This window comes from Malus sylvestris, chromosome 7 (assembly GCF_916048215.2).
Source record: "Malus sylvestris chromosome 7, drMalSylv7.2, whole genome shotgun sequence".
Lineage (NCBI taxonomy): Eukaryota > Viridiplantae > Streptophyta > Magnoliopsida > Rosales > Rosaceae > Malus > Malus sylvestris.
Window position 1 is genome coordinate 29308993 of NC_062266.1, and position 24214 is coordinate 29333206.

General features: G+C 38.1%; 2 protein-coding genes and 1 long non-coding RNA gene across 4 annotated transcripts; 2 read left to right on the forward strand and 1 right to left on the reverse strand.

Moving 5' to 3' along the window:
* Positions 1–233: 233 nt before the first annotated feature.
* LOC126627641 (uncharacterized) lies at positions 234–3267 on the reverse strand. Its single transcript, XM_050297152.1, has 4 exons — positions 2811–3267; positions 2000–2274; positions 639–766; positions 234–446 (listed from the first exon to the last, which is right to left on the reverse strand). The coding sequence occupies exons 1-3, from the start codon at positions 3085–3087 to the stop codon at positions 701–703; spliced, it is 618 nt and encodes a 205-aa protein (XP_050153109.1). The 5' UTR covers positions 3088–3267; the 3' UTR covers positions 234–446; positions 639–700.
* A 6388-nt stretch (positions 3268–9655) lies between these two features.
* Positions 9656–10614, forward strand: LOC126629978 (uncharacterized). The gene is made up of 2 exons (XR_007625914.1): positions 9656–10291; positions 10328–10614. It is a non-coding gene; the product is annotated as an uncharacterized LOC126629978 (long non-coding RNA).
* A 1267-nt stretch (positions 10615–11881) lies between these two features.
* On the forward strand, positions 11882–16466 carry LOC126630477 (putative ABC1 protein At2g40090). 2 transcript variants are annotated; one of them, XM_050300597.1, is made up of 12 exons: positions 11882–12108; positions 12315–12469; positions 12585–12710; positions 12816–12911; positions 13048–13148; positions 13274–13310; positions 13598–13696; positions 14243–14354; positions 14753–14844; positions 14935–15114; positions 15365–15478; positions 15792–16466. In XM_050300597.1, the coding sequence occupies exons 1-12, from the start codon at positions 11928–11930 to the stop codon at positions 15996–15998; spliced, it is 1500 nt and encodes a 499-aa protein (XP_050156554.1). In that variant the 5' UTR covers positions 11882–11927; the 3' UTR covers positions 15999–16466. The 2 variants fall into 2 exon arrangements, with proteins under 2 accessions (XP_050156554.1, XP_050156553.1); XM_050300596.1 differs by having other exon boundaries at positions 11883–12108; positions 13598–13816.
* Positions 16467–24214: the final 7748 nt, after the last annotated feature.

Genomic DNA, 24214 nt, shown 5'->3' on the forward strand with positions numbered 1-24214 from the left:
CATGAGATGACAGAGAGTTCTATTTTGAAATAGTCTTCTTAACATTTCTCTTAGAATTGAATCAACAGTAGATTTTGAGAACAATGAATGAATGTGGCCTTCTTCAAAACCCATGTTTCTGGAGAAACATATGTATTGATAACTTCATGTTTTAGAGACGATTTTTCAGAACCATGTTGAAAATTCATAGGCCAATTCGTGATTTGGGTATGCTACGGTTAGGCACTTGCACGAACATTACAAACTTCGGCTAGTTTCATAAATATTATGCCTTTCACATACAAATTTAACTGTACAATTGTTGAATGCAAAGAACAACAAAAAATGATGGTATTTGCCGCAGCGGAAACCACCTCTATACTCTCTCTACGCACAACCTCCATTTGCACAACATGATGTTGATTGAAGGGGCTGCTTCTATACCTTCTCCTATTTAATTAACAAATCTGCACCAAAACAAAAGCCACATAGATGAGAAGAGATCATAACATAGGGAAACGTAAGGGAAAACGTCTCGAGAAGCACTTCTGATCACACGTGTTTTTATTATTGGCGTTATTTGTTATCTCAAAAATTTAAAATTCTTTTAACCGTTATAAAACACTTTCGAAAATTAACTGCTGCAAAATGAAATTTACCTGTAACCGAATGATCGGTAAGATTGGGATTGGCTAAAAATAACTTCACATGTCGTGTGAATTTACTTCACCCTTTCTTCTTTCAGAAGCTTCTGGTACCTAGGGAACCCATTTTTGCAAGCTGAAACCTGCAAACACATGGCAATTTTCACATCAGCATTTGATAAATCATGAACGTTTTACACTTAATCATGTTATGGATTAATTGGGGATTAGCAGAAAGCACATGAATTAGGGAAGATTTTGATGGCAGAAAGTAGTTTATTTTGATTTGACAATATTTGGCAGAGTCGCTGCAAATGGCATGTGATGAACAATTCAAATGCAAAGGCAAAGCTGCCCATCTCTGTAAACGGCCACCCATCACGCATTCTTCCTCGAATACAGGACTCACTAATATATACTTTAACAATTCGCCAAGAAAACTTGAAAAACTTCCACTTTGCGAGAGTTGAGAGGCGTCTATCGTAAGCAGTTTTATTTTCATTTTGTAAAGAGGCTTTTTACGACTCGAATTTGTGATGTTTTGGGTACAAAAGAGCAACATTTACTTCACCCCAAGGCTCACCCTCAAGAAAAGTAAAATTAAAAAAAAGAAAAAAAAGTAAAGAAAAAATGGAAAATGCAGGGATTATGGACAAAGATTAGTATTAATATGGGGGAAGCATCCTAAACGTTTTCAATGCTGCCTTGAGAAAAAAGAATATGAATATTGACCTTCCAGAGGATTATAAATTGAAAATTCAAAGTATTCAACCCTTTCATTATCATTAATTAAATTATTGGCCAAAACCAAAATCAGCAATCAAATTGAAACTTTTAAGCGAATTTCTATGGTAGTGGTTGAACCACAAACATCCCAATTGACTCAAAGGCTTATGCCCAAATAAGCCAATTAAAAATGCTATTTTATAATAAAAATACTTAAAACTCCGTTTTTGTAATACAATATTTACACAAAGGGGTGGGCAAATAATTTGGTGGCAAAATCATTATTTTCGAAATTCGACCCTAATACTTCTTACTTACACATGAAGAAAAACATCATTAGATTGATTGTTATTGCGCTGAGTGAATGTTTTTAATGTGATTTTTGAAGGGGACGGAGAGAATTTGAACTCAGGACGAAGAGGACAGAGAAAACTTATAGCCCTAAAATTGATATGATTTCATTTGAGAAAACAGAAAACTAACGAAAAATTCAGAAAAACTTTAATTTTAATGAAAAATAACAAATAAAGGGCTTAGTGAATAGTACTATGGAAAGGTAAAAATATGATTTTTCGTTAAATGTGAATAATACCGGAAGTGTTTCATTAAAACTTCATTGAGAAAATGGAGATTAGAGAGCAAGGACTTACAGCTTCAATGTCAATTTTGTACACCCAAAGCTTCCTTCTTTCTCTGCAACTTGTTCTATACGCCACCACAATATGCCCAACAGCCAAAGCAAGAGAGCAGATGAACAGAGCAATATCTGTTGCTCTCACATACTCCGCCCTCTCCACACCAGAAGCCCCAAACACATACGAAGCCTTCAATGAAACAAAAATCAGGGACAGCACAGAACACATGGTGGTGATCCCCAAATACGGTCCGTGTGATAGCCCTGGTCCATCACAGAAGCTGTAAACGCCTGCAGATTAAAAAATAAACCAATTCAAATTAACTTCAACATAATCAGATTAGTCGCGAAATCTAATCTACGAGGAGGTGATTCAAACTCGGGCTGCGGTAAAACACGCTATCTTGGCCAGTTGACCTGACTCATGTCTACGATCCTAAAAACGTATCTCATGTGACATAACATACCGACCTTGCCAACAAACCTACCTTATGTCTAAAAGCATATGCTTTTTGAACTAGGATTCAAACTCCGGTGTAAAGCGACAGGATCAACTGCTATGGTTAACTTACCCAACTCACGCATGCAATCTCAAAGCGTATGCTTTTTGAGATTCAAACCCGGGTGAAAAGCAACAGGACTGTCCTGGCCGTCCTAGCTAGCTATCCTAACTCATTTCTGCTATCCCAATACAAACGTGATCGGTTGAACGGCAGACCAACTAACCTAACGCACGTCGCAAAGCATAGTTTTGTGCTAGAAATTGAAAGAAAAACAAGTAGTTCCAAAAAAAATAAGCAACAAAAAGAGTCGGGATTAAGACTTACAAAATATGACAGCTGATCTGATGATAGAAATCAACGGAATATCGACGAGGGAGGATCGAAAATCGTAGTTATTGAAATGGGACGACAGCGCTTCAAGAGAAATCAAAGAAGAAGACGAAGAGGCAGAAAGTATAGCCGAAGGGAGAAGCGTATCGGCAATCACAAGCAGAATCGGAGCCGAAAACAGCAGCAGAGAAATCAACATAGCAATCAAGAAAAACACAGTCTTAACCCCCCTCAGAACCCTCTTCGACTTCTCCTCCTTCAAAAAACCCATGTCTTGATTTTCGACTTCGAGTTCTGGGTTCGACTGAAACCGAGGGAGGGAGAAAGAAGGTAATAAAAAGGGGTGGGAAGGAGGGGAAGGTGCGCAGCGCAGGCGTCAGGCGTTAGGCGTAATGTTTTGACTGGACTCGTTTCTTGCTTGATGACAAAGATTGGGACTTGTTGGGACGTAGCCGGTTAAATGGACGAGTCCTCTCTTCTCTTTCTCGGTATTTATCTCGCCACAAGGTTAACGGCAATACCTAAATGCCCCAAAAACGACAAGCAATGACATATTTAATTTCTTTTTATTGAGAAAAAGGGTCCATTAGGGAATCATCGTGTGTAACTTGCCACAGATTGTTTTTTTACACACGGTGGTGAATTCTAACAGTTGATCCGTCGAGACTCTTAAATTATTTAAAGTTACATGAATGTATGTGTGTTACATAATAACTTTATCACTAACAATCTATTACTTACATGAACGAATTGTGATCATTGATAATTGCAGGTCTCAAATTTTTCAAGTTTACGTGCACAATAACTTTGTCAAGGATTATTTTCTATTTGTGCGAACTACTTTTGGTCATTGATGAAATGTGGGTTTTAAATATGGACTTGGTTGCGTGTTTATGGAATAACTTTGTAACAATTTTCTACGTATGTGAACAAATCGTAATCGTTGTTGCATCATGTGTCTTAAAATCATACGGGTTTGAATGCGTGTCTACGCAATAACTTTATCAAGGACTTATGTTTACGTTGTTGATTAAGTATTGATCCTTTAGGCATTGTGAGTCTTTCATCATTTCAATTTGTGTGTATGCATATTTAATAAACTTGTTATAATCTGTCTCACACGCGTGTATGGTTTTTGTTGTATTATAAGCTCTATATAAATCAAAGATCAAGAATCGAGAATACTCGCGTGAACGATTAGCTGTAACATACTTTGTACTCACGATTTTGAAGTTTATTGCTGTAGTGTTTTGCCACGTGTCTCGTTCGTGGGTCAGTTGTCTAGAAGGATTTAGGCTGTACAATGTGGATAAATCTTATCAAATGGGGAAAAGCCGCCTAACCGAAGGTTTTTCTATTTTTTCTTTTTTCGAAAAATTTGTTCACTTCACTATTTAAAGAACTGCCAATCAATTGAACCGGGTATGGTGGAACCGACCGATTCGAGACCATGTGACCACATGGAACAATTTGCCTTTGCGAATCAAGGGTTTTTAATAATTTTTTGGTTTGTGTATATTTGGGGCTAAATAATTTTTTTAACAAACGATATAATATACATTAAAGGGTGGGAATTGGCTAAACCTTATAATGATCTAGTAATAATGTAGTTTAAATTCATCTTTAACAAAAATCGAACCTAGAATACAAATAAAAAAAAATACCACTAAACCTTAATATTAAATGATTGAGAGCTAAATACTTTACAATTGTATAATAATTTTCTAATGACCCAGAAAATATGGGATTGTTACTTTGGCATTGGAAACTTTGGTGAATAAATTAAACATTCATCTTGGGACTGACCCAGATAATCCATCGGCAGCAATCATGCACCTAATATGTATGTAGTCAGCTGTGATACGACGACCCTATGTGGCCTGGCAGGTTGGTGATACTAATGAGATTCCTCATACAACATGGGGCCGCAGTAACACGTGATGTTCAATCATTGTCTATGTGGGCATCACGTCATGCGTTCGGAGATTTTGAGAGAAAACCTAACATAAGCATGAAAATGTCTCACAATCCTGATTTTATGTATAAAACTGGAATAAAAAAACTTAATATATGAAAATTTGAAAATCACGATACTTCAGAATAATAAAGTAAGAATTACGCTAGTTAATTGGGTGTTACATAACTTCATAAGCTAGATAATGAATGATTATGCGTGTAGTTTGAGAAAATTTAGGGTAGGATTGTCTTATTATTATTATGACAACATTCTCATCCAATAAGACCAAAACACGTAGACTCTCATATTTTTGTTTGATGTGTCTTATCTATATTATCGTGTAAATGGTGATATTCTCTTGTACAACTTTAATCAGATGATAAGAGTTGTAGACATATAAAATTATATTTCAGTGTTGTATGTAATCATCTTTTCTAAAGGAGCCCATATATGGCCTGCAAAGTTGGAGAAGACACCGCGATTAACTGAAGTTTTGTCCTCCAGCTGCTTGTAAAGATGTCAACGTGCTACTCCGGCAGATTTGTGTTATCAAACACACTACATCTGCCAGGCTATGCCAGCTTTGAGCTTTGTTTATCAACGGGATCCAAAATGTGCGTGAGAGCAACCTAACAACACCACCAAACTACAAATACAACAACAACATGCTTAATTGTTTCGAAATGGTGGCTTAATCTTAATTAGTGGTTATAATACTACTGTTTTGTAGCTGGGGAGTGATGAGTCATGGGTCCTATTTATAGGTTCTTTTTGTTGACTGGTGTTTTACAGCATGCAGAACGTTCTTCCCATCTTGACGTCAGCGGCGGCTTTGGGTATGTGCAATAGGTGTCTTTGCACCAGACCCTAATCTTAAAGGGCCCCTCCAAACACAGTGTGTATAAACCAACTATATCTTACATCAAAATGCAATATTGAAAACTAAAACCAAGGCTTGACTTGTAATCTGGCACAAAACGTGCACAAAACCGAAAGAACGAGAAATTGCTAAAAGAACATGATCGAATGTAATTATAGTACAGTTAGATATTTAGGTGTGTTGGAATGAAAAACAAAAACTTATATGCAACCTGTTTCACACTATCTTTTCACACGTTACAATTTATGCATGGTAAAAAAAGTACGGAACAAGTCGCATGCAAAAGTTCTATTGAAGATAACCATGGCAAAAGAAGTTAAAGAACGTTACGCTTTCACTTTTAATCTTGACGTCCACATATATAGGCGATAGAACATTTCTTTCGTGACCTTTTGAATGCGTGGAATCACGTCGGATTCCACTCTCACGGCGCAGTCTGCTCCCAGCCTCCCAATATGGTCAAAAGAAAATCATATCTACGTCATTACCTTTTGACATAGATGGGATGGTGATTATATTTACAAAATATAACCGTATGTGTGAAACCGTGAATCTTGACCAAGGCCCCCTAGGCCAAATTAAAATTGAACTAAATCTGCCTTCAGCTTGGAAGACTAGCCAAAACAGCCTCCATTTAGTTTTTCTGTCAAATACTTTAGAAGTTGGTTCAAATTTAGTATAATCGAATCCGTTTTTCTCACTTCCTAACCCAAGGTGATCATTTTCCCATTCAAATTATAGAGAGATTTTTCAATGTAGTCAGAACACGGGACAAAACACTATATGTTATTATGCAGTTGGCGAGACATTTGAATAAAAAAGAACTTTTTTTCCAATTGTATAATAACATACGGCTTATCGTCTCATGTCTTGGACATATTGAAATCTCTCCAAACTATGGTTAGTCTATACTCTTTTTTTTTAACAAATGATATTATCTACACTAAAAGGGATGAGGTGGACATAACCTCAAAATGAGTTAGTAATAATATGGTTCAAATTCACATATGGCGAAAATCGAATCTCAAAGCTCTCGCTTACAAGTGAAGAGGAATATCTCACTAGACGTAGTACTAAGTAGCTGGGTATACTCTTTAATTATCTTTAATGTAAAAAAAAACAATTAAATTAAGGGAACTGTTATTAGTACTCTAAAAATTGAAGTGCCAATAACAATTTTCTTAAATTAATTAAAAAAACAAAAAAAACCTTCCTATTTATTGTCCCTCATTTAATAATTGATTGATATTGACATTGTTCAATCGTAAGTTTAAATATAGGCATAAAATATTTAATTTGTAAGTTTTATTTTTAATTCGTTTAATTTTTTTCATAATATTGAAGGGATAAGCAATCATGTTTGGTTAAATAGACATGTTGCGCAAATCTGGACGAGATTCAATGGTTACTTTGGGGCTTGGGTTAAGGAGATATTTTTTAATGTTCTCATAATAAAAGCACATGTGTTATATATCATTATACAAGTAGAGAAAAATATATATCTCTACTTGTGTAATGACATATAATGTTTGTATTTTGAAAACATTAAAATATCTCTTTTAAGTTTAGAAGAGTGAACAAAAATAGACTCGATAAAGTGTTTTGGGTTCGTTGGGGGGAAGGAGATATCTAACTTGTCGTCTAAGGAGAAGCAGGGGGAACTAGTCAAAGTATGACTAGAATTAGCTTGATAGAACAAAACAAAACAAAACAAAACAAAACAAAATTGGAGTTATATGTGATCGACATTGGTAAGTAAAGCCGCCTTTTATTAATTATGGGATGTGATATCCACACACCCCTTTTTACATCTCTCATACTCTTTTAATTTTCGATCATTGGATCAGATGAATTAAAGAATATCAAAAGACAAAAATTAACAAGGAGTGTGTGAGAAGTAAATATGGGTGTGTGGATAACACACCTCCTTATAATTCGTGAGTCAAATCCTAGAAAAATCAATGGCCGTGATTCTAGAACTACATCATGGGAGGCCCTTGAAGACAACATGGCATGTGACATTTGGTGCTTAATTATAAGGTTTATCATATTAATGATAAATTATGGTTGTACTAAATAAATCATATTCTCTATAAATTAAGCATTTTTTTTTCTACATACAATGATACTTCCATTAGTTGATAATTTGAGCTGATTCAACTTCACAATAGTTTAGTTACAATGAAAAGAAATAACACTTGATCATATTTCTACTTACAAATTAAACACATTTTTATTCCACCTGCATTTTCATTTCAAGACTACAATGTGCGCAAGGCTGTGAAGAATATGTTAGGAAATCTTGCATATGAACTTAAAAAGAGTTGGGTCACTCCCTATTGCTAATTGGTAGCGAAGTCGAATCTCAAATTTTTATAGAATCAGGTTCACCATGTATAAAGTCCAACGATCATATATATGCTCCACGCCCTCAAGTTAAATTTTCTACGTGGTTAGTTGAGTCATGATCTCCTTTGCCCATTAATTGTGAGATAAAACCTTACACTTGAGGGACTCACCTAAGCATTCATAGTACTTTTTCTTTGTACAATCGGAGAAAATTTTAATGTGTCAGTATACCACTTGACCATTTATATTGTTAAACTTAGTTTATACAGCCGTGTTCTCGACATACTGTTATGTACTCATTGTTATATGATTACTTAATTTATTGGGTTATATTCTCGACACATTGTCCCTTACTCATTGTTACTTGGTTGCATAACCGCTTTTTACCCTTTCTATTGACATTTCATGAAAATGCACGAGACAACGTATGGAATCTGATTCCAAGAAACTCCATGCTTGTGCCTAAAAAACAAAACGGGGACTTTCCACCTAAAAGATTGGGAATTGAATTGTATTGCCACAATTACAATGAATGGATGAATGAGACGGAGATAGACAGATCACAGGATCAACATTGTTCCCGAAGGAATCGCAACGCAGGAAATTACCATGGGATACCTTACAAATGATACCATAAACAAGAACAGAAAATTTGACTTTGTTAGATGCCCTAAGATTCTTGGCCTAATCACAATTGTATGGTTCTTTAGGCTTTTCACACTGTGATTGTCTGAGTGGTATCTAGTGATATGAGTTATGTTAGTATCAATCATGAGTAGTTTTGTGGCTAGATATCAACTATTGATATTATGTGGATGTGTTAAAAAATCAAACATACGGCGTCATGTAGAAAAGTTGAACATACGTCGTCGTTTTATGTAAAGAAAATTATAGCAATTGTCCCTCAACTAAAAATCTGTGACCATTGCTCCTTAACTCATCAAAACGTGCATTTGTGATCATTTTCGACAACTCTGTTAGAACTTCCGTCAAAGCGAGTCATGTTGGAAGGACCATTGCTACAATTAAGTTAAAGTTGATGGACCATTGCTACAATTAAGTTAAAGTTGATGGATCATTGCTCAAATTGGGTTAAACTTGAGGAACCATTTCTCCAATTGGGTTATAGTTGAGGGACCACTACTATAATTTTCTCAATTCGTTTTCCACAATTTCCTCTTGATTCGCCCTCACATATGTGACACATGACTCATTTTAACGGAAGTTCTAACAGAGTTCACAAAAATTCCCATAGTTGCACGATTTAATGAGTTAAGTGACCAATGATTACAAATTTTTAGTTAAATGACCATTATTCGGATTAGTTTAAAATTGAAAGACCCTGTACAATTTCCTCAATTTCCTCTTTTATGTAGTCCTTATCCTTCTCCACAGTGTGGGTGTCATGGGACACGTACCAAACTCGGAAATGTGAATAAACACGCAAAGAGAATGAAGGAAAAGTAGAAAAAGAAAGGAAGAACGTTGTCTCCCCCTAGAAGGTATAAGGGTGGCCCTTCACTTTAGTATTGAAGGGAACAAAGATGGGCATGTAGATTATGCACATACGCGTACACCACGCGGGAGAAATTGATTAATATTAAAAGCTTTCTAGAAAGCAAAGTGGATGATGTGGATGAATTGTCACACAATTTAAATTTTCTTCTCGAAACATTTGTTGTTAATTTATCATGGAAATGGGCATGGCATTGGCACGCATGGGACACGGATTTTTAGCGTGGATATGAATGGTAGGGGTCTGTTGGAACCCCAGTCCCACATACAGAGGGAGAAGAGAAGAGTGCTTTAAATAGAAATACCCCTCTCTAACTAACATCGAGACTTTTTGTGATAAAACCCCACACCTGAGGATTGTGCAGGTGGTTAAGTGGGGACAGTATCGGTGTTGTTGGAGTGGGCCCTCGGCCCATTGACCTGAAAATTTCCACATGGTATCAGAGCCAGGAGGCGGGTCCGTACTGCCATGTGATTGGGTGGGTCCCCGTTGGCCCCGCGTGATTGTCCACGTAGGCCAAAGATGCCACGTGTTTGGGTGGGTCCCCATTGGCCCCGCGTGATTGGGTGAGTCTCGACATGGCTCCACGTGGTTGCCGATGTGTGGAAATTCACGTGTGACCCATAAGTGGGGTCTCACGTGCGGGGGAGTGTTGGAACCCCAGTCCCACATCGGACAGAGGGAGAAGAGAAGAGTGTTTTAAATAGAAATACCCCTCTCTAACTAACATCGAGGCCTTTTGTGATAAAACCCCACACCTGAGGATTGTGCAGGTGGTTAAGTGGGGACAGTATCGGAGGATTGTGCAGGTGGTTAAGTGGGGACAGTATCGGTGTTGTTGGAGTGGGCCCTCGGTCCGTCGACCTGAAAATTTCCACAGGGTCCTTTTTGTGCCTACCAAGTGATTTATGTATGTATGCTTACCATATCTCGACAAGTTGCTTCCACAACGCTCGACAAATTCTCTCTATATCCTCATCATATTGCTTCAGGATATGTCATATATGTTCACATGTGTACAATATGGTTTGACTGATAATAACAAACCTACCAAGTGTTCGAGGGAATGCTCATTGAATAAACTGAAATTTTTTTACATACTTCGAGTTTTGTTTCTATAAAAACTTGTATTTAACATTTGACCCTCCCAAATTCTGAAACCTAAATCCGCCACTGGCATGTTACGTAGTTATATGAACCTTTGCGTTTTTTAAAGTATAATGGCAAAGATAAGATTTTGGAAAAGACTCACCTGGCTGGCTCTTGTCATTCTCCTTTGTCATTCACAAAGATAGTATGCTAGCTGTGCAAACACAATAATTTTTTAAGGGAGATGTTTTCAAATTAATTAAATTCCAAATAATGGAGTGCGTGCAATTTTGTATTGTTCTTTCAACAAGGGAGAACAACTAAGATTCATCCAACTAATGAGGAGGAGCCCCATCCATACAGATAATCATATCTTATCACACTTCAAAGCAAAACTATTCATAATTCAAAAGAAAGAGTAATTGTATATAAATAGCAAATTTGTTTACCAAATGACGTGACAGTGTTTGATTGATTAAATTTAAGTGCAGTTTAAAACATATATATTACTAACTTGACAAACAAAGAAAACCGTATATATTACTAATAATAAATGAGTTCTCACATACTTTGACACATCATTTGGTAAACATATTTTACCAATAAATTTGGCCAGTCCAACATCATTGTTTCTTTAAATTGAGAATTTCACTACTTGTGTCTATAAATTGGGGAAAAAAAAGAAGAGAAGAAAAGAAGTATTTAGACAAAATGAACCAAGCCCAGCCAAAATCGACCCAAAGTCAACCAAACCCAGCCCACTAAGTTCGGATTATGTCAAAGCAAACCCGGCCCATCCCAATAGCTACATAAAAAGGATCATCGCTGGATCATTTTCCTAGGAATCCTGAGGATTCCGTAATCGGAACCGTCCATCGTATATCGTGCGGTCAGAAATTATTTTAAAATTAAATATAAATAGTACTTAACGAAAATTGATTGTACGACGTACGATGAACAATCTTACGAGATCCCCATAATTCCTAGGAAAAGGACCCCGACGAGATCATTTTTATTAAGGGAACTTTAACGAAAAATTTCAAGTATTATTTATTTTAACAAAAAATCATATTTTTATCCTAAAAAATTAATTTTGGTACTATTTACTTTACTCTTTATTTATCTTTATCGTTAAAACTTAAAATTTTCAAATCATTTCTATTAATTTTCTTTTTATTAAACAACCACTTCACCAAACCAATAAAATAATAAAAAAAACTAAGACTTGTAAACTCACGAAACGTCACCGTCGCCAGCCTTTTATATTGATTTCCCTCGCATATTTCGCCCCCTATTTTGCAACGCAACGTGCCCACCCACATGGCCACGCGATCCTTGTGGAGAGCCACGAAGCTCGCACTGTCGGCGACCGCCCTCGTCGGCGGCGGTGCGGCGGCGAATGCCGCCACCTCCGAAGACCCCGCCATGACTTTCAACCTCTACACCACCGTTCCCCCACGTCTTGTTCGCGACGCCGTGACAGCCGCCGCCATCGCGTTCGGTAAGTCCCACTCCGCCTCTTAAACTCTCCGTTGTCCCCAAGCAATGTCAATTCTAGGGTTTAGGGTTTACAATACGTCGCCATTTCAAAGTTGTAATCATTAAATCGAGCATTAGTAACGCAGCTTTTGCTTAATTATTCAGATTTGTTAAGTTTAATTGAAAATTTGATTCTAATGGCTCCTGAAATCGCTTGTATGTAATCAGATTATGAGTATTCACTGCTGGGACTTCCTGAAGGAAGCAGTGAGAGGGCAAAAGCTAAGCATGAAGTTCACCTTAGGTCTGCAGTTAAACTTCAAGAATTGTGTTTCAAAAATGGAGGAATATATATCAAGCTCGGTCAACATATCGGGCAGCTGGTAAGCTTTCGAATTTGAATTCGAAATGATCAATCTGAATTTGGAACATTATGCGTTGATTGAAAGCAATGGAGCTGATTATTTTTGGGTTAATTTGATTTTGTAATTTGTACAGGAATACTTGGTACCTCAAGAGTATGTCCAGACAATGAGGGAGTCCATGTTGAACAAATGTCCGGTTTCTTCATACGAACAAGTGTGCGAAGTCATCAAGAAAGAGCTCGGAGATACACCCGATAAAGTATGTGATTTTGGTTGTATGGGTTTAAGATTAAGCTCTCTTAAATGCTCGATTCTCTATTAGCTTACATTTAGGTTTTGATCATTTTTGCTTTGATGAATGCAGATTTTTTCTGAATTTGATCCTGTTCCAATAGCAAGTGCTTCGCTTGCACAAGTCCATGTTGCTCGCAATCATAATGGCGAAAAAGTGGCTGTGAAGGTCCCCGTTGTCAATTTTATAAGGGTTTTTACTGCTAGGTGCAATCAAGTAGTCTTTCAGATTTATTCAACTTTTGAAACATGCGTCTTTCTTATCGGAGTTTTCTTTCCTGCCCCAAATAATTTTCAAATTTCAGGTTCAGCACACTCACATGACAGATACTGCAGCTGCAGACTGTGCTACTGTGAACTTTATTGTAAACACCCTGCACCAGATTTTTCCTTCTTTTGATTACAGGTAGTTCTACTAAACTTGTTGTACCTGTTTATTTTCTCATCTAATTACAAGTTGATAAGATGATGAACACCATGATAATCTTGCTGTACTGATTGCTGTATTTTCATTCTTGCCTTCATTAACAGGTGGTTGATCGAGGAGATGCAGGAAAGTTTACCCAAGGTAATTTGTTTTAATTTCTATATCCCTTGATTGGCTTCTTCATACACTTTTAGAAATATATTTCTACAGTATGTCTAATTGTCTATTAGTAACTTTTATATGTTCATAAAATCTTTTTGGCACGAAATGTTTGTTTCCTTCCTAATATGCCACTGTAGTGATAAAAAACATGTGGAGTTTGGGCCTTAGCTTGACATTTGTTGTTATTCTCTCTCATACAAATATGTGCTGCCTAGTATTTTCAATAGATGTGTTGTCATTTGTTGGCATGTGATTGTGAAAATCAGGAACTAGATTTTATAAACGAGGCCAAGAACAGTGAGAAATGCTTGGAAAACTTCAAGAAGTTCTCTCCTCATATTGCGGCTTACGTATATGCACCAAAGGTATATTGGAGTTTAAGTACCTCAAAGTTGTTGACCATGGAATATATAGATGGCGCACAAGTAAATGATGTGAGGACCATCAAAAGACTTGGAATTCGCCCTGATGTAGTTGCAAGACTTGTAAGTCTATGAGCATCATGTCATGTTTCTACAATCTATATTATACAATCATGTTGTAAAAGTATTGATTGCCCCATTCAAAATTACGTACTCATTCTTCTAAACGATCCCATTGACCATAAGTTGACCACAGAAGTAGGTCCGTTATATGACTGCACATTGATTTGACTGCAAAATTAATTAAGGTTTTAGGACATTGGAACCATAGCTTTATGGTTTAAGGTTGAAGCTAAAATATAGACCCTCCACAAAGGCTGGTTGTGGACGCCTGTTCCCCTGTGTGATTCATTATTTTGATTACATGTTAAGGATGTCAAACAATGGACCACAAAAAGGAAAATAACTTGTGCTTCATCTCTCGTATAAAGATGTAATCTTAGCAATTTAGTGAGAAAAAAGAAGTAAGATTTGATGTACTTTTTGCAGGTTAGTGAATCTTTTGCAGAAATGATGTTCAAACACGGGTTTGTGCATTGTGACCCCCATGCTGCCAACTTGTTAGTTCGTCCTCTGCCTGGTAGTGGAAAGAGCTTTCTAGGTGAGAATCTACTTTGTTGCAGAGGCTGTCATTTGAGAATTTTATAGTAGTTTTCTTTCTATATTAAGCACAACTAGAAGTAAACCGTGACCTAGCTCAATGGTATTATGCTGTCCCACCTCATTTGTTTGAGAGCTAGTTGGCTTGTCATATTCATGATATTTTATCATGCTAAGCTTCTGGATCACAAGGATGACTGTAATGCTGCTGATGAACTGTTTAGTAGTATATTTGTGTATTTCTCAATCATATTTGGGGTCTTCAAGACTCACACTATTGACTATAATGTGTCACAAAGTTGCTGTGTACTTGCGGTCATAATAGTAAAATATAATATACGTAGATAACTAGATATTCAAGACTCATTCAATTATTTTCCCCCGACTTCTCATGTACAGGGAAGAAAGAACCACAGTTGATACTTCTAGACCACGGTCTGTATAAAGATCTTGACCCCGAGACCAGAACTAACTATGCTGCACTGTGGAAGGTACACCTTTGCTTTTATTGAACTAGTTTCTTTTCCATATTGTAGCAACTTTCTTTACCGCGCTTTCTTTTTCATTATGATTTGTTGCAGGCGTTGATTTTTTCTGATGCCAATGCAATAAAAGATTATAGTGCAAAGTTAGGTGCTGGAGAGGACTTGTATGCATTATTTGCAGGGATTCTTACTATGAGGCCTTGGAATAGGGTCATTGACCCAGCTGTTGATCATTTGATTATACAAGGCACTGAAAGTGACCGTTCAGAGCTGCAGGTGAGCTCTTGCAATTGCATAAGTGCTTCACGTTACTTTGTAATTATTTGAGACCTGAGTTATGTGCTGTTACAGTGTTGCTGTTAAATTCTTGTGTGTATTAGAACTTTTCACTCACAAAAAGCAACTCACTTTGGAGATTTGTACTTCTTGTAATTAAATTCTTGTGTTATGTGATTGATGTGGATGGTATATAAATCATAATTTACAACTATCACTGCTTGAACGTCCCTCAATGTTTCATTTGCAGATGTATGCTTCTCAGTACTTATCTCAAATATCAGAGCTTTTGAGGAGGCTGCCGCGCGAGATTCTTTTAATGCTGAAGACAAATGATTGTTTGCGATCAGTTAGCAATTCTCTGGTATTACTTTGCTGTTATTTATATTGTTGATACCATTGAAAACCTGATTATAGTAAGAAGAACCTGCTTTTCAACTAGCTGCTGGTGAGTACATATAGCCTTTTTTGCGGTCTGCAATAAGCTGCCTGTATGTCAAATGTCCTTACCATGCAGCTGTTGAGTTTAACCATATGGCTTTCTAAACTTACATCAAATTTTGTGAGTCGGATTTCAGTGGTTGTAGAAGAATAAATTTAAGCATCTATTATAAGGGAGCTGTCTTCTATGTTAATAATTAGTATTTGAGCTAGAACCTGAAATGCTTCTCAAACAGTTGCAGGTACCTTCTCTTGAGACATTCATGATCATTGGAAGGGTTTCTTCTGAAGCTATCATTGAGGCCAAACTATCACAAAAGAGGTCCTTCCTACGGTGGTTGAGTGCTTGGTTAGACAAAATCATATTAGAAGTTCGACTTTTTACAATGCAAGCAGCGTTGTGGCTTATACAGGGAAGGAAAGCTCTAGCTTGGCAAAACTGAAAAGATACTGCACAAACACATTTCTATGATTCGCAAACTCAGGAAACCCAAAGATTGGTGAAACAAACTATAGTTACTTCTTTATTCATTACCCAAAAATGGGCATACACATTCTTTGTCTCCATAGATCAAGCCGCTTTGTCTATAAGCAGGGTCTCTGATAATGGATTGACAGGTATCGCAATGGGAAGGAATAAATGATTTGTATTTATCAATTTGTTTTATGTATAATTGTTCTCACTGTCCTCTGGCAAGACTAACAAGCGAGAAATCTGACTTGGAGAAAAAAAGATCTGATCTATGTGTAGAAACCCTTGAAAGGAGAACTGTATATCAGAAGCAGATTATTTGCTAGGGATATTAGTTATATACTTTATCTGCACAGAGAGATTTTAGACTTTTGAATCGATTCTTTACAGATGAATTGTACATTACATTCTTATTTGGGTAATAAAGCTTCTTGAATTACTCGTATGAGTTATATCATGACCTCATCCCTATTCTTCTTGTCGAAAACACACTTGAATCAGGTGTTCCATGCAGTGTGCCCCAATCCCTTGCTTCACAACATGCTTCTTAAAAGCGAAGGCTCTGTGGCAAAGGGCTTGATTGGCTGCAGACTGAGGTAAGCCTCTTGAATGCCTAGCATGTGAGTAGTGCTCGGATTTGACAATGCTAGGATCAGTCAACCGAGTGTGCGCTGAACCTAGTCATTCATGCTTGTTGGACCCACAAAGCAGGAACGGCCAGAATCAACACACATACGCGACTGATCTTAGCACAATAGCAGTCCTCATCCTAACATTGACCAACTTTCCATTGACGGACTAACTGGTTGGTTTTATTTATTTTTCAGCAGTGTCCTTGTTATTTAGGAATGGTAACGAATAGGGAGGGACCAGTTCTGGTAGTGGTTGGTTATTAATTCTGGAATAGGATGCTATCCGGATCTTCTTTGTGAGCATCCCGAGGATCACTTCATCGTGTCCGTTCATCTGTCATCTTGGAGTTAGAAATCATTTTGAATTTTTTATTATTTAAAATTGAACACAAACAGTATTTGATGAAAATTGGACGCATGATGTACGATCGGACACGATGAAGTGATTTCCGAGATCCTCACAAAGAGGATCCGTAGAGGATCCTCATCCACTATTTCTGGTAGGCTTTATTGCCCCTTTTTCCAATCGTTGTCCATTCAACTAAAGTATTGTCGATTGCTACTTTCATTTGCTTATAAGTATTTTGATTGAGTGTGAATTATAGACCCTTTTGGATTATGAACATTGTCTACGACAGCTGCACAATTTTTGCTTCACCCTTCCATGGAAGTGTTAGATCCAATGAAAGTCCACCACTTCGATTCTTTGCAATGTTAGTCCACCACTTCCCTTGGTTTAATGGACTGCTGGAGGTATTTTTTGGGCCGGAGGGCAACATTGTTGCCTTTGCCGTTACCTTGCACCAACGGATGGAAATGCTCTAACCAGGAAGGGCTGGTTGGTCGGCCCAGTTTGATGGCCTATTTAGTATTTACCAGCTTCACATTCTTCTACGTACCTTCGCCCCCTCTCTCCTCGTAACACCGCTGATTGCTTTTATTTTCATTGTTTTGAGATTTCTTCTTGTTATAAGCTTTTTCTATCAACTAATGTCGATATTGTATATTTTAGATAGAACTTTAGATGTGTTTCGGCTCTTAAAAGCAATTTCTAAACAAATTGTCTAGAAGTATTATTAAAATGACTGGAAGGTGAAAGTGTTTTGAGTTTTCAAAAGCACTGAGAAGCGCATTTTAAAAGAAATACAAATTATGTGTTTTTTTTTACGGAAACACTTTAAATACTTTTTCAAAATTTACTTGTATTTTTCTTAAGTAAAATGCTTTCTAAAGAATCAAAAGAAGCCCTAATAATTTTCTTGTATTAGCCAAGGGCCAAGGCATATATTTATTTCGTAAGTCTTTTCCTAAAATGGGTTTGGCTTAATGACTTTAGTTCTAGATGACTAAAAAATTCGGTTAAAGGTTACATGATTCCTAAGTGCTGGTTGGCTGGCTCTATAAATAATAAATAATAAATAGGTCAAATCATATTAAGACAATAATTAGCAAACGGAAGAGGATCCTTTCCGGATTCACTTTGTGGGAATCTTACAGATCTTCACGTCATAACCATTCATCGTACATCGTGTAATTAATTTTCGTCAAGTACTATTAATGTTTAATTTTAAATAAAAAAAAGTCAAATAATTTTTTACCGTACGATGCACGATAAATGACTAAGATGTGAAAATCCTTAAGATCTCACAATTTGAATCCGAATGGGATCTAAATTGTAACATCCCATATCGATCAACGGAGAGGGATGATGTGCCTTGTATGTAGATGCCCATCTCCATATAGCACGAGGCTTTTTGGGAACTAATTGGCTTCGGGTTCCATCAGAACTTTGAAGTTAAATCAATTTGGGCTAGAGCAATCATAGGATGGATGACTCACTGGGAAGTTGCTCGTGAGTTTCCATAAACAAAACCGTAAGGAAATGGTAAGCCCAAATAGAACAATATCGTGCTAAGACGGAGCTGATTTGAGATGTGACACAAATCTTTAGCAAACAATGAGAAGATTAATCCTAATTATGGAAGTTTGATGTTTCTGTAAATATTTTTTTAAAAAGTCGTCGAGGAGAACGTATATAATAAGGATATATAGGGAAAGTGATCTGGAGAAGGAAAGTGACTTGTATGGGCAGTCTCTTGCCAAACTTGTCATTTTCTTACGACGGAATGCATAGTGTCAAAACTAGTTAACTATTTTCGACGGAAAACTACTCTAGAAACATGACGAAAAAAAAAAACAATAATCACCTTATGAATCTCGTTTTAGAGTCGTAGAAGTTTCAAATTCAATAATCACCTCATGAATTTCGTCTCAAAGTTGTTGGAAGTTTCTTATGAGGGTATTATCTTCAATTTCTATAATTTTGTGGCATAGTGTTAAAAATAGTTAACTATTTTTGACGGAAAACTACTCTAGAAACATGACCAAAAAAAAAAAAAAACAATAATCACCTTATGAATCTCGTTTCAAGGTCGTTGAAGTTTCAAATTCAATAATCACCTCATGAATTTCGTCTCAAAGTTGTTGGAAGTTTCTTATGAGGGTATTATCTTCAATTTCTATAATTTTGTGGCATAGTGTTAAAAATAGTCTTTTTTTTTTTTGAGGAAAAACTACACTAGATACATAAAAATGTCGTACCCAGTGCACAAGGCTCCCGCTTTACGTAGGGTCTGGGAGAGGTGAATGTCGGCTAGCCTTACCCCCATTTATGGAGATGCTGCTCCCAAGTCTCGAACCCGAGACCTACCGCTCATGGGCGAAGGCACTTGCCATCACACCAAGTGCGACCTCTACTACACTAGATACATGATGAAAAAAAAAAAAAGAAAAATTAATCACCTCATGAATCTTGTTTCAGCGTTGTAGAAGTTTCAAATTCAATAATCACCCCATGAATTTCGTTTCAGAGTTGTTTAAGTTTCTTATAAGGGAATTATCTTCTATTTCTATAATTTTGTGGCATAGTGTCAAAACTAGTCAATTATTTTTAGGAAAATTAATGAAAATGGCTTGAAAACTTTGAGTTTTAATGATAAGGACAAAATAAAGGGTAAAGTGAATAGTACCATGATTGACTTTTTAGTGTAAAAATGTGGTTTTTCGTTAAAGTGAACAGTACTAGGTGCTTTTCGTTAAAGTTCCCATTATTTTTTAGGGAAAACTATACTAGAAACATGATAAAAAAAAATAATCACCTCATAAATCTTGTTTCATAGTTATTGAAGTTTCAAATTGTATAATTACCTCATGAAATTTTCAGAGTTGTTGAAGTTTTTTATGAGGGAATTATCTTCCCTTTCTATAATTTTGTGGCATAGTGCCAAAACTAGTCAACTATTTTCGAGGGAAAATTACACTAAAAAAAAAATTACACTAGAAACATGACGAAAATAAAAATAAAACAATCACCTCATGAATCTCGTTTCAGAGTTGAAGTTTTAAATTCAACAATCTTCCCATGAATCTCGTTTTAGAGTTGTTGAACTTTCTTATGAGAGAATTATCTTCCATTTCTATAATTTTGTAGCATAGCGTCGAAAGTACTCAATTATTTTCGAGGGAAAACTACACTATAAACATGATGAAAACAAAAATTAGGGGGAGGAACTTCTGTAGACATCGAAATTTCGGTAAATAAATGTTGACCGATAAATCAAAGTGTCAACGCTCATGTATTGCATAAATTTTACACGTAGCATGTGACTCAACGAAAATTGAAATGAGTTGGAAAAGTCATCAAATAAGACACGTGTCAACACCTGGCAGAAACGACTTATTTCATCTGGGATATTATATTCAAAATTAGGCCTTGGAAAATTCTATAAATACAAGCCCATTTCATTCATTTGAGGAAGGACCAAAATCATTAGGCAAAATTCTGAAGCTCTGAAGCTCTGAAACTCCGAAGCTCTCAAGCATCCAGGTTCCCGAAGAATCAAGAAAGCGTTCTTCGTTCATCGTTCATCCTAAGATCAAGCCCCGACGGCCCTTTGGATCAACAATCATCCACCTTCAAGCCCAAGCCTCAACAGCCCCCTTGAAGAAAGCGTTCATCGTTCAAGATCTGTTCATCCTCAAGGATCAAGCCCCAACGGCCCCTTTGGATCGACAACATCAACAAATCCGCTCATCCGCTGTTCATCAAGCCCAAGTCCTGACGGCCCTTGAAGAAAGCGTTCATCGTTCATCACTGTTCTTCGAGATCAAGCCCAAAAGCCCTCGAAGATCCGTTCAAGCCCAAAAGCTCTCGAAGATCCGTTCGTCACTGTTCTTCGAGTTCAAGCCCAAAAGCCCTCGGAAATCCGTTCATCACTGTTCTTCAAGATCAAGCCCAAAAGCCCTTGAAGATCCGTCAATCACCATTCTTCAAGATCAAGCTCAAAAGCCCTTGAAGATCCGTTCATCCTCGTTCATCCAAGATCAAGCCTCGACGGCCCTTGGATCAATCGCACATCCCACAAATCAACACCTTACGGAGATCGAATCAGAGGATCAAAACAGAGAGAGATTGTAACCTAAAATCATCAAACATTTAAATATTTGTTTGTGCGCGTTCGTTCTTGTCTCTTTCGTTTCAGGAATTTTTCGTGTTCACAAATTGGCACGCCCAGTGGGACAATCTCTACCTCTCATCTCTTTCTCCGTTCAAGAAATTCGAGCACACTTCCAAAATTAATGGCTTCAAGGAAGGCTCAAACTGTTCCCGCAACTGGCGCAAAGAACAAGAGTGCCCTCGTCGCAAGAGGTGTCACTTTAGGCATCACGACTCGAAGCATGGCAAGAGCTACTTCTGCCGCCTCTTTCACCTCTGCATCAACTCTGTCAAGGGAACAAAAGCACCCAAGGCACGAGCCTTTGATCACCTTAGCCTCACTAAGGGCACCAAGGGGGGAAAGCCCAAGGAAATACTCCGAATCCATGCTCTCCGATGCCGATTCAAGCGACAGTTCAGCCATGCAAGTCATGACCATTGGAGCAACTTCAATCGATGAGCAGCTGGCTCAAATGAATGAAGCAATCGCAAGGCTAACCCGAACTGTGGAAGAAAAAGACTTGCAAATTGCAGCACTAGTCAACCGACTGGAGGCGCAGGACGGCGATAAACCCGACCCAGAGGATGATCCACTAAAGGGAGGAGCTGGCGGAGACGAAGAACCCCCGGTGAAGAAAATCGATGGGAAGCCGGAGCCAGACCAAGCAGCGGCACTCATGGGATCTCTTTCTATCCAGCAGCTGCAGGAGATGATCACCAACACCATCAAGGCACAGTACGAAGGGAGCTCACATACCTCTTTGTTCTACTCGAAGCCCTATTCCAAGAAGATTGATGCCCTAAATATGCCAAGGGGTTATCAACCACCAAAGTTCATGCAGTTTGATGGAAAAGGAAACCCAAAGCAGCACGTTGCACATTTCGTCGAAACTTGCAACAATGCGGGGACGGAGGGAGACTACCTCGCCAAGCAGTTTGTGCGCTCGTTGAAAGGAAATGCCTTTGAGTGGTACACGGACCTAGAGCCTGAGTCCATCAACAGCTGGGAGCAATTAGAACGGGAATTCCTTAACCGCTTCTACAGCACCCGCCGCACTGTGAGCATGCTAGAGCTAACGAGCACAAAGCAGTGGAAGGACGAGCCAGTCATTGACTACATCAACAGATGGCGCACTCTAAGCCTCGACTGTAAAGACAGGCTCTCGGAAACCTCTTCAATCGAGATGTGCATCCAAGGCATGCAATGGGGTTTGCAATACATCCTTCAAGGCATTAAACCACGGACTTTCGAGGAATTGGCCACTCGCGCCCATGACATGGAGTTGAGCATCGCCCATCATGGGAAGAAGGAACCGATCGCCGACTACAAAAACGACAAAGTTCTTGGGCCAAAGGTGGAGAAGGCTACGTGGAAACCCACCAAGGAAGCGATGATGATCAACACATCTCCTGTCAAAATATCCACACGAGGCAAGGCGATTCAAACCGAAGCTTTTCGTGATCAAGAGACGCGTAGACGCACTTTGAAGGAGCTTGAGGAGAAGACTTATCCATTCCCCGACTCTGATGTGGTTGCCATGCTAGATGACCTGTTGGACAAGAAGGTGATCAGTTTGCCTGAGTGCAGACGGCCGGAAGAGATGAATCGCACCGACAATCCAAGGTACTGTAAATTCCACCGCTTCATCAGTCATCCGACAGAAAAATGTTTCGTGCTGAAAGATCTCATCATGAAGCTGGCTCAGAAAGGAATCATCGAGCTAGATCTTGACGAAGTGGCGAAGTCAAACTATACCACCTTCACTTTTGGCTCTTCCAACTCAAAGTTTTCACCGCAACCGCTGGAGGCATCCTCAAAGACAAGCAAAGTTGAAGGATGGACTCAAGTCACTCCTAAGAAATTGCACAAAAAGCATACGTCTCCTCCACAAGTCCGCCAATCGGAAAGGGGGCAAAGCAGCTATTGTCAACCTTCAAAGCAACGTGAACGTGTTGAAGATGATGAAATTTCGACACATAGATCGTCCATCCCCATCACGATGCGCGATTTCCTGCCCGAAGACTTCTTCAATCACGCGGTCAAAGCTCCTTGCTATGAAAATTGTGAGGAACGCCTCTCCCGGATTGCTTGACAAAATTCACAAATTCTCCTCGCCCGCACGAGTCTAAACTGCATGGCACAAAGCTCCTGGTCTGCACGAGCATAAAAGGCAACACCAATGCTCCTTGTTCGCACGAGCCTAAAACTGCACGAACCAAAGCTCTTTGTCTGCAAGAGTCTAAACTGCAAGACACAACACTCTTCGCCTGCACGAGCCTAAACTGCATGGCACAACGTTCCTGGTCTGCACGAGCATAAAAGGCAACACCAACGCTCCTTGCCTGCACGAGCTGAAACTGCAACACGGCACCAAATGCTCCTTGTCTGCACGAGTTGAAACTGCAAACGACACCAACACTCCTTGTCTGCACGAGTTGAAACTGCAAACGGCACCAAAAGAAAATACCAAAAAAAAAAAAAATGTATTTGAACTACGTTACGACTTGATCTCTTCTTTGGAGGGGTACGTAGGCAGCTCGAATATTCAAAAAAAATTTTGAGTTCAGTCACACCAAAATAAGGAATAAAAATTTTATTAAAAGTTTTAATGCTATTACAATTTCTTTGTACCAAAAAAAAAAAAAAAAAAAAAAAAGAGATATATGTATTTACAAAAAAGAAGAAAAGAAAAAAAAAATACATATGTTATTATGTATTTACCAAAAAAAAAAAAAAAAAAAAAAAAAAAAAAAAAAAAAAAAAAAAAAAGGAAAACATATATATATACGTCTCGGCCCAACACCATGCAGTCACCAATCTGCGAGCCCATCTACACACAGGTCTTAGCAGCTGAGGAACACAACCCAAAGACCATGTACAGCCCATGCTAGCGCCAGTTTCTCGACCCAATATGAGGCAAACCCAGCAAGCAAGCCATCTCTCTCCTCCAGCGCCGGTGTCGTCATCTACAACAACCAATTCGGTTCTTCGACCCGAAGTCCGACATCACCCACATCTTCAACTCCAAGCGGCTCTCGCCGCTCACTGATCTTTTACTC

Bases quoted from the DNA above. Each gene is read 5' to 3' on its own strand.
- LOC126627641 (XM_050297152.1), bottom strand. From the start codon at position 3,087: ATGGGTTTTTTGAAGGAGGAGAAGTCGAAGAGGGTTCTGAGGGGGGTT. The intron at 2,275-2,810 runs GTAAGTCTTAAT...TTTAATCTGCAG, and splicing joins CAGATCAGCTGTCATATTTT to GCGTTTACAGCTTCTGTGAT. The intron at 767-1,999 runs GTAAGTCCTTGC...ATGTGTTTGCAG, and splicing joins ACAAAATTGACATTGAAGCT to GTTTCAGCTTGCAAAAATGG.
- LOC126630477 (XM_050300596.1), top strand. From the start codon at position 11,928: ATGGCCACGCGATCCTTGTGGAGAGCCACGAAGCTCGCACTGTCGGCG. The intron at 12,109-12,314 runs GTAAGTCCCACT...GTATGTAATCAG, and splicing joins AGCCGCCGCCATCGCGTTCG to ATTATGAGTATTCACTGCTG. The intron at 13,149-13,273 runs GTAGTTCTACTA...CTTCATTAACAG, and splicing joins TTTCCTTCTTTTGATTACAG to GTGGTTGATCGAGGAGATGC.